Source organism: Myotis daubentonii, chromosome 1, assembly GCF_963259705.1.
Source record: "Myotis daubentonii chromosome 1, mMyoDau2.1, whole genome shotgun sequence".
In the NCBI taxonomy this organism is placed as follows: Eukaryota; Metazoa; Chordata; class Mammalia; order Chiroptera; family Vespertilionidae; genus Myotis; species Myotis daubentonii.
The window spans coordinates 11,373,296-11,387,089 of record NC_081840.1 but is presented as its reverse complement, the minus strand read 5'-3'; the positions used below and the strand labels follow the sequence as shown (position 1 = coordinate 11,387,089).

The 13,794-nt window shown below is 51.7% G+C and overlaps 1 protein-coding gene across 2 annotated transcripts in view; it reads right to left on the bottom strand.

The window, feature by feature from the left end:
• Positions 1–13,794, bottom strand: part of PTPN21 (protein tyrosine phosphatase non-receptor type 21) — a 70,159-nt gene that overhangs the window by 17,561 nt on the left and 38,804 nt on the right. For both annotated transcript variants that reach the window (XM_059688659.1, XM_059688668.1), the window contains 3 exons: positions 7,763–7,823; positions 7,048–7,132; positions 32–1,482 (listed from right to left, as the gene is read on the bottom strand). In XM_059688659.1, the coding sequence (XP_059544642.1) occupies positions 32–1,482; positions 7,048–7,132; positions 7,763–7,823 (1,597 nt within the window). The remainder of the gene's footprint in view (positions 1–31; positions 1,483–7,047; positions 7,133–7,762; positions 7,824–13,794) is intronic.

The following is a 13,794-nucleotide window of genomic DNA, read 5'->3' as shown; positions in this document are numbered from 1 at the left end:
GCGGCGGCTCACCTGCACAGGGAACACTTACCCCTAACGGCGGAAGCCCTTCAACGATGTTCTTCTTGCCCGAGAGGAGGTCGGACACCGGCCTCTTCTTCAGAGAATCCCTGGCCCGGTACCTCCCCGACGTGGTGAGGTCAGACTCGGACATGGAGGGCGTCAGCAGCCCGTCCCGCCGGGGCCGCTGGGCCTCCGCCGGCACGTGCACCGGGCTGCCCTCCCTCCCCCGCCTCTCGGCCTCGGTGACATGGGCCTTGGGCTCGTGGATGTGCAGAGGGCCCGCGCCTGCGGAGGCCGAGGCGCAGGAGCAGCCCGCCTGCGGCTCCTGGGAGTAACTGCCCCGGGGCTCACGTGCCCGTGGGGAGAGCACAGCCCGTGCCCTGCTGTCCTCCTCCGGCTCCTCCTCCTCCTCCTCGTCGCTGCTGTGTATCAGCATGGTGGCCTCCGAAAGGGACTTGCTGTGACCGTATCTCAGGCCTTCCTGCTCGGCCGTCTCTCCCCGTCTCGTCCGGTCTGGGAAGACATTTGGCTGGGAGCCCGCGGAGCTGGCCCGCGGGGCCACGTCTGCGGCCGAGGCCGACAGGGCCCTGTCCTTGAGCCTCATGCCGTCGAGGCTGTGCGTCAGCCCCGCGAGCTCGATGCTGTTCCTCTTCTGCAGGTGAGCGTGCCGCGCGGCGGTGAGGGGCTCGCTGACCTCCTGCAGGGAGTGGGCCACGGGCAGGCTGTCCTCCTGGAAGGTCTGGACCGAGTGGTGGACGCGCCGCGTGATGAGGTCGGGGTTGCTGCTGCTGATGTAGAGGTGGCGGGACAGGTCGGGGGTGCTGTTGGCGGGCCGCGGGTGCGGGTACGGGTACGGCGGGGGCGGGCGGTACACCTGAGTCCTCATGATGTTGGGAGCCGGGTAGTCCTGGGCCTGGAGCTGCACGTTGGTCAGCTCGGGCACGCTGACGGCGCCCACCACGGGCCGTCGCTCTGCGGGGTAGGGGTACGGGGACTGGCTGTGGAAACTGTAGTTCAGGCTGAACGGGTAGTGGGCCGACTGGGGAGAGGGGAAGTGGGCGTGCTCCCGGATCTCGGGCTGGCTGTAGACCAGCGCGTCGGGCCTGCTGTAGGCGAACGAGTGGCCGATGTTGAGGTTTCTCAGCGAGTGGCTCTGCCGCTCCGCATGAGCCATCCCCCGGTTGAGCTGCTTCATCACCGTCTCGTAGTCGGGGGTCGGGCGGTAGGACGGGGGGATCAGCGCGCTGTGCCGGTGAGACGGGACGTAGTCGGGCCTCATGACGTCGCTCCCGGTGATGCTGGGGTTGGAGGACATGGGTGAGGGCTGCGGGTAGGGCTGGGGGTTGTTCAAGGAGTTGGTGCTGTGTGCGCTGTAGACACTGCCGTTGCGGATGCGACCGTTGAGGTCAATCTGGGCTCGATCCAGGCTGGTCTGAGAGTGACAGTAGTATCCATTCTGGTTGGTCACAAAGAGGTTATCTGGGGGGAAACATTTAAAATACAGTTTAAAAAGAGGTTTTTTAAAAAAGGTACTAAATTGGACTAATTACTCCGGACAAATACCGAGAGAGGTCTTGACTGTTGACGCTGTGGTTTATGGAAATGGCACTGACATGACCTGGCTTCCCCCGCACACGCTGAGTGACCCTGGGCGGGTCATTTCCTCGTCTACAGGATGGGATGGCTCTGCCAGCTCCGAGGACGGAGTTCAGGACGTGGCACCCAATAAAGATCAGGCACATCTAAGCCCAATATTAAGAGTACAATTGCAACACAACCCATCGTCTTTTTCTGAAAGTCAAAAACACGTTTGACGGGAGCGATGAAACAGACCTTCTGGAGCCCCGGGAGCTGCAGGCTGGGGCACCCGGGGGCGCAGGGCCCTGACTCTGCCTTCCCCTGGTGGGAGGCCCTGCTGATTGGAGCCGGTTCAGGCACCAGCTGCCCGCAAGTGCACCCTTACGCGGAGCTGCTGATTGTTTGTGTAGGTGCTTCCAGATGAACAAAAAAGGGCAACGTCTGGGCAGGATCTGAGCTTCTCCAGGTCCAACAGTGTCAGCAGAAGCCACGCCTCACCAGGGGGCTGGAGCCGAGAAGAGCCAGTCCCCCAACTTCCGCAGCTGGGAGCCACACTCAGAATCGCGGCTCACTCTCATCGCCAGTGCCCACGAGTGCACGACCCTGCCGGGGCTGGGAAGAGGCCTGCTTCCTGCAGCCCATCTGCGGTTCACCCGAAACACTGCGAGATGATCTCCAACCCTCGGGAAAAACAGCCGTCCAGTCCCTCAGGGAACAGCCTGTGAAAAGCTGTGACTGTGTGATTCTAAGGCCCCACGACCGTTTAAGTGGCACCTGATCCTAAAGTGAATACACCACGGGCTGGTGTTTGGACTTGGATCTGGCGGCACACAGCCATGAAGGGACAGGACTCAAATGCATCCCCGTGTGCTCACGGCTGAGGCACGGTGCTTCCTGTCCCTGCGCTCTTCCCGTACCTGGACGCACACACACACCCGAGCTCTGAGTCAGGAACCCCCCACCTTTGCTCACTGCAGCCTGTCTGGACTGGCACAGCCGCTGCCGAGGCGGAGCTGGTTCAAGCACCAACTGTCTGCTCTCCCAGCCTCCAGGCTCCTCTGCGCACCCCACAGACCACCCATTGGTGAGCCCATAGGCATAAAACACTGTACTAAGAGCTGACGGGGGGAAACGACTGGAACCCAGTCAAATGAAAAGGTCTGGGTTGATGGGGACAGAGAAGAGAAGATCAAGAACCGCCTCACAGAAGCTATGGCACTGGAGGGGCCTTGAGGGACAGGAGGACGGGGCAGGCATGCCCAGCTTTCAATAGCAGCCGGCCTACCGCCGAGTGCACGCGGGATCACACCTCCTCCCCTCTGGAGGCCGGGCACCACCGTGGGACGAGTAATGGTCATGGGAACGTGAGCAGAGGCCCACAGCCCGTTTCCACGCTCCCTTCCCTGCCATTCTGACCAGCAACATCGCAGAGGGAAGCAGGGGCCTCCTGCCCATGCACAAAGGTCAGGTAACTGAGCAAGAAGTAGCTTCTCCTGAGTAAGCCACAGGGGGCTTAGAACGGTGCTTTCCCACGGCACTGCACAGCCTACCCTGACTGGGCAGAGGCCTGTGGGCAAGAGGGTGCGTGAAGGTGCATGGGACAAGGGCATTCTGGGTGACAGGGCAGTAGAGACCCCCTCCCTGGCGGCCATGCTCGGCGTGGCTGAGCATCAGGCAGCCAGAGAGGAGTGAAAGGACAGCAGAAATAAGACTGGAAAAGCAGCGAGGGGGAAGCGCGGAGTGCTGAGCCCAGGCAGGGGATGGTCACCAGGAGCTGCGATGAGTCAGGGAGGTGGACGCTGAAGGTGTCAGCTCCTGTGACACAGCAGCTCGGGAGAGGTTTGGACAGGAGAAACTGGGTCCGTCACAGAGGGACAGGAGAAGGAAGAGATGTCATATGAAGCTAGAGGCCGTATAATCCCATAGATTTGTAACTGACTGGCTGCTGAGGGCAAAAAGGAAAAAGAAGATGAGAAAAGTGACATGCAGGTTGGGATCCAAGGAACCAGGTGAGTGACTTCATCATGAGGATGAAGGAACGTGGGGAAAGGGACAGGCCGGTCAAGGGGAGAGATCAGATTTAACATTTAATCAGTGCTCAGCAAGTCGGCACAGCTGGTGAGATTTACCGAGTGCTCCTCACAGCCTGGTGCTGTGCCCGCCGCAGCCCCCTGCACCGCACGACCACCTAGCAGACCTGGAAGCGTGGGCTGAGCACAGGTGTAAGGAAGGGGTGGGAAGTGAAGACCTGACACTCGTCCTTGCTCAGCCTGCAAGGGGTGGTGGTGGTGAGCGGGGGGGGTGGGGGGGTTGAGAGCAGGCATAGGAGCCATGAGCAATGCTGTCGGTGCAGGAGGAGGAGGGAGAACCCACACACTGAGATTTGCAGGCGGAGAGCACGCTGGATTCTGATGGTAAAAAGGTTGTGCGAGTGCCGGGGACCAGGAGAGGGCAGCTTGAACAGAATAGCAAAGGTGGGAGGAGTGAACGGGGGACCAGACAGGAGCAGCACACAGGTGTCACTCTCAGCAGAAGTGGGTGCAAGAGGAGAAAAAGGAAAAACACCAAACTGCAGTTGGAAGAGAGAAGAGACAAAAAAAAATAGTAAGATGTTTGTAGACCCAGGGAAAGAAATGAGTGGGAAGGAAACGCCAGCAATGGGAAGAGAGCCTTTTCCCAGGAGGAGGAGGGCTGGGGTCGGAAACCAGACCAGGCAGGGTGCAAGGCGGAGAGGACAGTGATGGTGGGAAGCACCTGAGTCCGCACCCCAGCACTGCTCCCCTGCTGCCCGCCTCGCGGCACCGAAATTCCCTGCTTTACCACAAGGCCCGGCACAACCCACACAGTCCACCCACCGTCTGTCCCTTCAGCATCATTCCTCCCAGTTCCCTGGGTGAGCCCACTGGACCACTCTCCTCTCCAAACACCCTTCTCCTCATTCTGCGCGACAGCATTCCCCGTCCCCCCAAACCAGCAGCAATCCCAGTCAGACACCCACCCCTCTCGACCTGCTGAAACCCACCCACCCATCTTCTGAGGCCCGAAAGCCCTTCTCAGTCTCCCCAACATGAGGACACTCATCCTTCCACAGAACGGAGCAGGAATTGCTTGCTCTCGCTCATCGAAACAATCATGTTCTCTTTGTATTTAAGTTACTTGTGTACTTGTCTTACCCCCAACTATTAGACTGTAAGCTTCCTAAGGTGCGAATGACTTCTCTGCATAAAGCTCCTTGGCCTCTAGTGCAGTGATGGCGAACCTTTGGAGCTCGGCGTGTCAGCGTTTTGAAAAACCCTAACTTAACTCTGGTGCCGTGTCACATACAGAAATTTTTTGATATTTGCAACCATAGTAAAACAAAGACTTATATTTTTGATATTTATTTTATATATTTAAATGCCATTTAACAAAGAAAAATCAACCAAAAAAATGAGTTCGCATGTCACCTCTGACATGCGTGTCATAGGTTCACCATCACTGCTCTAGTAGGTCCTTGTAAACAAAGGAGAGAGCAGATGTTAAATGAATGCGGAGATTCAGCTTTGGAAGCATTTAAAAAAATTTTTTTTTTATTTCAGAGAGGAAGGGAGAAGGAGAGAGATAGGAACATCAATGATGAGAGAGAATCATTGATAGGCTGCCTCCTGCACGCCCCCTAATGGTGATCAAGCCCACAACCAGGGAATGTGCCCTGATGGGGAATAGAATGTGACCTCCTGGTTCACAGGTCAATGTTCAACCACTGAGCAACACCAGCCAGGCTGGAAGCACTCTCTTAAATACAGCTCCCTATACTAATCAAGTGAAAAGTCAAAATACATTTTAAAAATAAAATGTTTAAACCTCTATAGTAGGAAGGGCTCAGGCAGGGGAAAGACAGAATGAACCTGGGATGTCCTGTGCCAGAAAGCAGGGAAGCACTGAAAGCTAACGGCGGGAATAACAGGACACACAGGAACCAGCTGGAAGAAGAACCAATGGGACAAATTAGGGGTCATGTGAGCATCCAAATGCAATACATGTGATCCAGCAATTCCTCTTCTGGGTATTCACCAAGGAAGCATGAAAATACGAATTCATAAAGATATGCCTGCACCCGCATGCTCACTGCAGCATTATTTACAATAGCCAAGACATGGAAACAGCCTCAGTGTCCACTGACGGATGAATGGGTAAAGATGTGATGTCTGTAAGTACAGGAGTACTACTCAGCCATAAAAAGGACGAAGCACTGCCTTCTGTGGCAACGTGAATGAATCCTGAGGGTATTATGTTAAGTGAAGAAGGACAGAGAAAGACAAAACTGTATGATTTCACTCATCTGTAGAATATAAAACAAGAAAGTAACAAATGAACTAAAAAAACAACAACTCACAGATTGGTGACAACAAAAACAGAATGGTGGTTACCAGAGGGGAAGTGGGGAGGGGAGGGCAAAGTAGGTAAAGTGGATCAAATATACGGCAACATAAGGAAACTAGACTTTGGGTGGTAGGCACGCATTTGGTTATACAGATATCCAATTCTAATGTTGTACACATGAAACTTACACAATATTAAACAACGTTACCTGGATAAATTTAATTATTTAAAAAATTTAATACAGTAGTCGCCCCATATCTGTGGTTTTGCTTTCCGCAGCTGCATTTACCCAGGGCCAACCATGGCCTGAAAATATTAAATAAAAAATTCCTGACATTTTGAGAAAGAGAGAGAGCACATTCACATAACTGTTATTAGAGTATATTGTTACTATTCTCTAACTGTAAAATGAACTACTGTTGGCCTTTTTTTATTAGTTATGGTTAATCTCTTACTGTGCCTAATTTATAAATTAAATTGTACCCTGGGTATGTATGTTTTAAGAAAAAGCACAGTACCACCCTAGCTGGTTTGGCTCAGTGGATACAGTGTTGGCCTGCAGACTGAAGGGTCCCAGGTTCGATTCCAGTCCAGGGCACATGCCCGGGCTGCAGGCTCGATTCCCAGTGGGGGGCATGCAGGAGGCAGCCGATCAACGATTCTCTCTCATCATTGATGTTTTCTATCTCTCTCTCCCTCTTTCTCCCTCCCTTCCTCTATGAAATCAATAAAAACATATAAAAAAATAAAAAGAATAGATCAATAGTCTCTGAAATATACAAAATTAACACTATTTAAAAAAGAAAAAAAAAAGCATAGTATATATAAGGTTCGGTACTATCCCTGGTTTCAGGCATCCACTGGGGGTCCTGGAACATATGCCCATGGATAAGGGAGGACTAATGTACTGCATATTTTCTACACATGTCCAAGAAACAGAATATAATGGCAGCCTATCCTATGAATCGAGCATGGCTACCATCATCACACCAATTCTGCATGTCACTTCAGTCAAAAATCATACTGGCTTCAAGGTTTCCAAATCTCATGACATATTCAAATTGTAATCATGCCGTCAGGCCCCTGAGAGCCAGTGCCCCTTACCTTGAGAAGAAGTGTAGGGTTCTGTGTAATGTCCATTGTAATGCAGCGGGGGTGGGGCGGGCATCGCATAGGGCTGAGGCTTAGGCTGAGAAATGGGAAGTTGGAGGCGGGGTTAAAACACACTGCCTAGGTAACATGCAAAGGCGCTGTCTGCTGGCTTCTTTGTCTCCTCTACAACACTCCCAAAGGAGGCACAAACATACGTGAAAAGCGAACATAGAAGTCCACAGCTCTTATCTGCCATTCTCACTGCTGCCCCGAGTGGCGATGCCAAGCCCCGTGCACTGAGGGCAGACATCACACAGCACAAGAAAACGTGCTGCGTCCGAAAAGTTAAGGGCAAGGGGGGATAGACAAAAATGTCCTGAATTCTCATGTAAACATGAATGTAAGAAGCTTATATTTAATTTTAGGAGGCAAAATTGTCCAGTAGTACTTTAAATATCTACAAACTCCGGATTACTCTTGGCTAATAGTCAAAATTTTAAATATTAGATTCGACCTAATATTTCAATGTATAATATAGTAAATGTTATATCAATACTGGGCTCACCCTCTGGGGGAAAAAAAATCACCATTTCTTTGGTCAAAAAAACAACAGAATATTGACACACTTTTGTGTTCAAAACAAAATCAGCACAGCCCTAAGCCTACTTTACTAAGGAAGGTGACATCACTAAGGGAAACAGCCATCGTGGCTTTCCTTCTCTCTTACCAGAGACATCCTGGAAGAAGACCTCCTCCTGATCAGGTTCACGGTGACGGTCGGCGTTTGCCTGTAAAATAAGGCACATCCTTAGAAGAGCATACATATGTTCTCCCTCTCACTCGCTCTCTATACATGCAATCTTCCTAATTCTACGAGAATAAATTAATAAGATGGTAAAATGATACAGGTTCCCGTGCAAAAGACAAAGTAACCCAATCTCAAATCTGAGACAAGGAAGGAGGGTCCCTGTCCCTGGCCTGGCCTCGGCCCCATCCCGCTACCCAGGCCCCTCTGACCACGCCAGGGGCTGAGCCTCCTCCCACAGCATCCGCCGCCTGGACTACCGGAGGGGCCGGGCCGACGGGGGGAACCTTCCCTGGTCCATCTAGGACAAGCAGTCGGGGAAGGAGCTAAGGCCAGGCCACCCACAAACTCACCCCCGAGGCAGCAAGACGTGGCCTGGCTCAGCACCGACCACCCCACTGACACACCCGAGGGGTGGCCATCGGCTGCCAGCCCCAAAGCCGGAAGCAACCGGGACTGCCTTTAGCTATAGTCTGTTAACCACAGACTCCAAACGTAATGAAGAGATAAGCTTATCACGTTGGTAACTTAAGAATCTGTATTTCTTCTAAGGAATTCAGTTAGGAAAAGCAGGAGAGTAGGAAAATTGTTTTAGTGGGCCTGTGGTAAACCCGTTTATTTACCTTTCTTTCAAGAAACTTCTCTCCGGTTTTAAATGTACATTTTAAAAAGCAATGAGAATGGGTGGAGGTGGGAGAGGGCACAGAAGCGATAAATGGTGATGGGAAAAACTAAATGTTTTTTAAAAGCCATGAGAATATTCAGGAGGGCCAACTAACATATACCAGATAATCTGAGAGTTTAAACGAGTCACGACAAGTCCCATCTCTGAATAAAATTAGAAACAGGAAGCAGAAAAACCCATTGTAATTCTATAGTTTTTAAACAGAGGCAGGCATTTTTTGTTTTTGTGTGGTCAGTTTTGTCAAAAGTTAAGATCTAGGAACCTAAGCACTAAGGATTCTTGGCTTTGCTGATGACTTACGTAATTTTGTCAAAGCACCTAAAAACGACACACAAAAAACCTTTGCCATCTGTTCCTGGTTCGTGAGCTTACACGGCGCGTAATTACTGATTACAGAAACATGCTGTGACCTTTGGTTGCACTGCTCAAAGGACTGATGACTGCAAATCCACAGCACAAAGTGAACGCTCATGCCCCATAGCACCGAGCCTCGGTCTCCCCGATCGGCATTCCTAGCGCTCTAACAACGAACATCACATCCAAACCCTGTCCATTATTAGCTCAACACCAGGCGACCACAACCGCTTTTGCTAGATGATTTTCTTTTTAAATTAAACGCTTTAATAATTTCTTTCATTATCTTTGGAATGTAATAAGCTTGTTGATGAACAGATGTCTCTTTCCCAAGGACGCTCCGTTCTGCCAGTATTTATGTTACTCAACAACCCTGTGGATGTGACTTCCGTTACGCTACAAAAATACCACACATGCCCGGTTAAAGGTTAAAGGTTAAAGAGGCCTCCTTGGTGAAGCAGGTAAGAAGGCTGGGTCTGGGCTTTATTTAATTTTTTAATAGTCCTTAACTGCGCGTTAATATATTCCTAAAATCTGTGTCCAGAATTTGAAAACATTGCGCTTTGCAGCCTTGACATTCACTCTGCCTTTGCTCATTCTCCAAGGTCAAGGGTAGGTTAGGCGAACTGGTCTTTTGAAGTTTCGATTTAGCCCAGAGACTCGCCGAAGTGAACTGAACTTTAAAGCACTACAAATCTGAAATTGAGACTTGGGAGGAAGGACTGCTGACAGAATCCTCCAACGACATGTCCAGAGTTGCCCAGCCTGCAGCAAAAGTCAACCGCAGTGTGTTAAACACAAAACCCCAGGATGCAGAGCCTAGGACACTGGCAGCAGCCCCCCCCACGTGCTATTGATGCTGCACCCTGGCCGGCAGCACCCAGCATGCGGGCGACACTGCCCGCTGCAGACGCTGCTCCCGCTGCACACACACAAGCCAGTACCTCTTCCTGCTGCCACAGTTTGGCAGAGTCAGCCTCGCCCTCGTTCTAATTTTCTAACCTCCCCTTTCTTCCTGCCAGTGTCCTTGTCAATGCAGTTCACTGTGGGACCAGCTACCCCGCACTCAGTGCACGACAGAAAATGGGGGAACTGTTGGTTGTGTTTTCCAGACTTTGGGGGCCGTTTACAATGCTGATGGGTGCTGCCGACATGGGGCCGGTGAAGAACTCTTAGGAAAAAAATCACCGGAATGCGTGCACTGGGGAAGACAAAACAAGAAAAGGCTGCCAGCCCCGAAGAAAATAAATGGCAGGACTTGTTGAAACAGGGCTGACAACTGAGCGTGATCACCCGGTGGGGCCCACACCAACCCCATGCGGGAGGACGGCTGACCCTGATTTCACAGATGAAGAAACTGATACTTAGATTAAGTAAGTTACCGCTGGTCACATGGAAAATAAGTAGCAGAACCGGCATTTGAACAGGCAGGTCTGTCCACTTACTGGGCACAGGCTCCTGATAATTGATTATGCGCCTAGAACTGCCCCCCCACACACACACACACCTCATGCACACACACAACCCCACCTGCTTTGTAAGGCCCATGGGGGCAGAAGCACACGCCACGGTATCGTGGTGCCTGGCATACAGGAAGCTCCCATGTTTGCTGAACCAAAGACACAGTGACTGAGGAGGGAAGTGATGCTCATTGCTAAGCATGGGCAGCTGAGCTATACTTCTGAGAGTTGTCCAAGTTTTGCTTTGTCAGCTTCTTTGTTATAGATTTATGGCTATTGCAGAGGAATGAGATTTTTAAAAAAATATATTTTTATTGATTTCAGAGAGGAAGGGAGAGTTAGAGAAAGAAACATCAATGATGAGAGAGACTCACTGACTGGCTGCTTCCTGCACGCCCCCTACTGGGGATCGAGCCCACAACCCGGGCATGTGCCCTGACCAGGAGTCAATCCGTGACCTCAAGAAAAGCCTGGAGAAAAGGAATCCTGAGAGGCCAATTCTAGGCCTGCTGCAGTCTCAGTAAATGCTCACCACGCTTGAGTTGACCCAGCTGGACCGTGAGAACAAGTCTACCAATACTTCAGTCTAGGTTTAGAGCCTTAGAAGACATGACCAGAAAATTAAAGTTATTTTCCATTTTATTACCTACCGAAAAGCTAAGCATTCATTTACTTCACCTGGGGAACAAGTGCTCACCATGAAACATACTCGTTTTCCATAGAGCGACATGGATATCAACCGTCATGAATAATTACATAGGACTACCGCATGGAAATGGACGTCCACGACCTACTGGATGTACAGAGATTAGAAACAAAATGTAGCACCAACTAATACGGAGGCCCGCGGGAAAGGAATTATATTGGTGGCTTATTCAAACCCATTGAGTCGTCGTTATTTTCCAGAAAAAGAATAAACTGAGGGAATGATAGGTCAATAATATGGATACTCTTCAGCGTATGAAAGGCTTTATCCTTATGAAAAGGCTGTGGTCCAGAAGGCTGCATATCTACTCCCTGAACCTCAGAACACACTTCTGCATAAAAATAACATCGCACGTGGCTGGGTAGGTGGGCCAGCCCGGAGGAGCCCCCAATGCAACTATCCTGGACTAGCAGCACCCCTGAATCTAGCAGCAGGGGAACATTTCCACCCACAAATGCACCCCAAAGTCCCAGCCAGGCAGCAAGCAGAGGCTCCCATATCCACAAGGAAGCAGGGGTACTCCCCCCTGCCAGCTGGTGCTTTCGGAAACCCCATCACCAGACCAGCAGGAGGACTCGGATACAAACAGGGGTGCAGGGATGCAGGGAGCGGGGGACAGGGACCTAAGTGCTAATTGTCAGGTGGTTCTGCACGTGTGAGGTTTTCTTCACACCCAGGTCCCTATACAACACAAGCACTTCCGCAGCCTTTCTTCTTCCTTCCTGGCCATTTTTTTTTTCCAATTGACCGTTAGTAATAAAAGGAAAGCAACAAGGAGCGAAAGGGCTCTTCTCCCCACGGATGGATCCGTCACCGGATCCGTCACCATGTCACCCAGGCTGCCACCAGGTGCTAACTAAGCCTTATGCACATACGAGGCCCCCTGCCAGGCTCCAGGGCACGAAGATGGATGGGAGGAGCCTGCCCTCAGGGAGCCCCAGCGGACACGGCAGACAAATCGCATCACAACGCAGACGCGGACACTCCAACAGTCTGCACAGGGGCTGACAGCACAGGCTCAGCCCCGCTGCTCCCCGTCAGCAAGGGAACAACACTTCACGTCTCTGAGTCTCCATGCCGTCGCCTAGAAATGGGCAATAATAACTACCACACAGGTGACTGTGAAGATGAGAGGAGATAAAAGCTCTCAGCTTGATGCTCGATATGGAGAAAGCATTTGCTGAATCAGAATTATTGTTATGAAAGTGAAAGGAAAAAACGGGAGTTGGAGAGTGAAACCGAGGACTAACAAACAGAATGCATGGTGGTCTCAAGGTGGCTGCATGCAAACCAGATCTTGAAGAATGACTGGCTCTGCGAGAGAAGAGGAGGAAGGGCGTGCCGGCGAGGCCTGGGGCTGCGAGGAACATCTGCATTGGAAGGACTGAGGGCCCTAGAGCCGGGATCAAGTGGGGCAGGGGAACTCTGAGGAGGAACACTGGACTCTACACGTAATCCCACAGCTGAGGAAGAGTGAAGAGGGACAGGCTCAGATTTGGTCCTGGGCTGAACTCCAAGAGCAGTGCTACGTCTTTTGCTCATCCAACCAGAAACCTGGCTGGAGCCAGGTAGGATGGGGTAGGCGAGGCCAGGAGGGATGGGGTAGGCGAGGCCAGGTGGGATGGGGCAGGCGAGGCCAGGAGGGGTGGGGCAGGCGAGGCCAGGAGGGATGGGGCAGGCGAGGCCAGGAGGGATGGGGCAGGCGAGGCCAGGAGGGATGGGGCAGGCGAGGCCAGGTGGGATGGGGCAGGCGAGGCCAGGAGGGATGGGGCAGGCGAGGCCAGGAGGGATGGGGCAGGCGAGGCCAGGAGGGATGGGGTAGGCGAGGCCAGGAGGGATGGGGCAGGTGAGGCCAGGAGGGATGGGGCAGGTGAGGCCAGGAGGGAGGCAGCTGCACTGGGCCAGAGGAGGGATGGAGTGAAACCAGGTCGAAGTTTAGCTGTCACTTGGCTGGGAAACCTTTCCTAACTGGAGGCTCTGGGTTAGGTACCCTTCTCATAGGGCCGTGATGGCTAACCTATGACACACGTGTCAGAGGTGACACGCAAACTCATTTTTTTGGTTGATTTTTCTTTGTTAAATGGCATTTAAATATATAAAATAAATATCAAAAATATAAATCTTTTTTTTTACTATGGTTGCAAATATCAAAAAATTTCTATAAAAGGGAGTGGACTATTATGGGGGGGAAGGGGTGTGGGGAGTGCGGGAAGAGACTGGACAAAAATCGTACACCTATGGATGAGGACAGTGGTGCGGGGGAGGGTAAGGGCAGAGGGTGGAGTGGGAACCGGGTGGAGGGGAGCTATGAGGGGAAAAAAGAGGAACAACTGTAATAATCTGAACAAAAAAGATTAAAAAAAAATTTTCTATATGTGACACGGCAGCAGAGTTAAGTTAGCGTTTTTCAAAATGCTGACACGCCGAGCTCAAAAGGTTCGCCATCACTGTCATAGGGGCTCCTACAGCACCACACGCACCCCAAAGCAGAGCTCCTAACAATTGTTTCTATAGACTCATTCAATGAATTCATCAAGGCCTGCTGTGGGCCAGGCTCTTGTTCAGCGCTGAGAATACAGGGGTTAACAAGACAGGGAGAGTGTCAGCCATGAGCACGGCTGGGAGCTGACCTGCTGGGAGGAGACATGGACAGTAAACAAGTAAACAAACAAACATAGATATTCAAGTGGTGCTAATTGCACGGGGATAGAGAGAGACAGGTTGTAGGGGGAAGGGACACAGGTGGGAG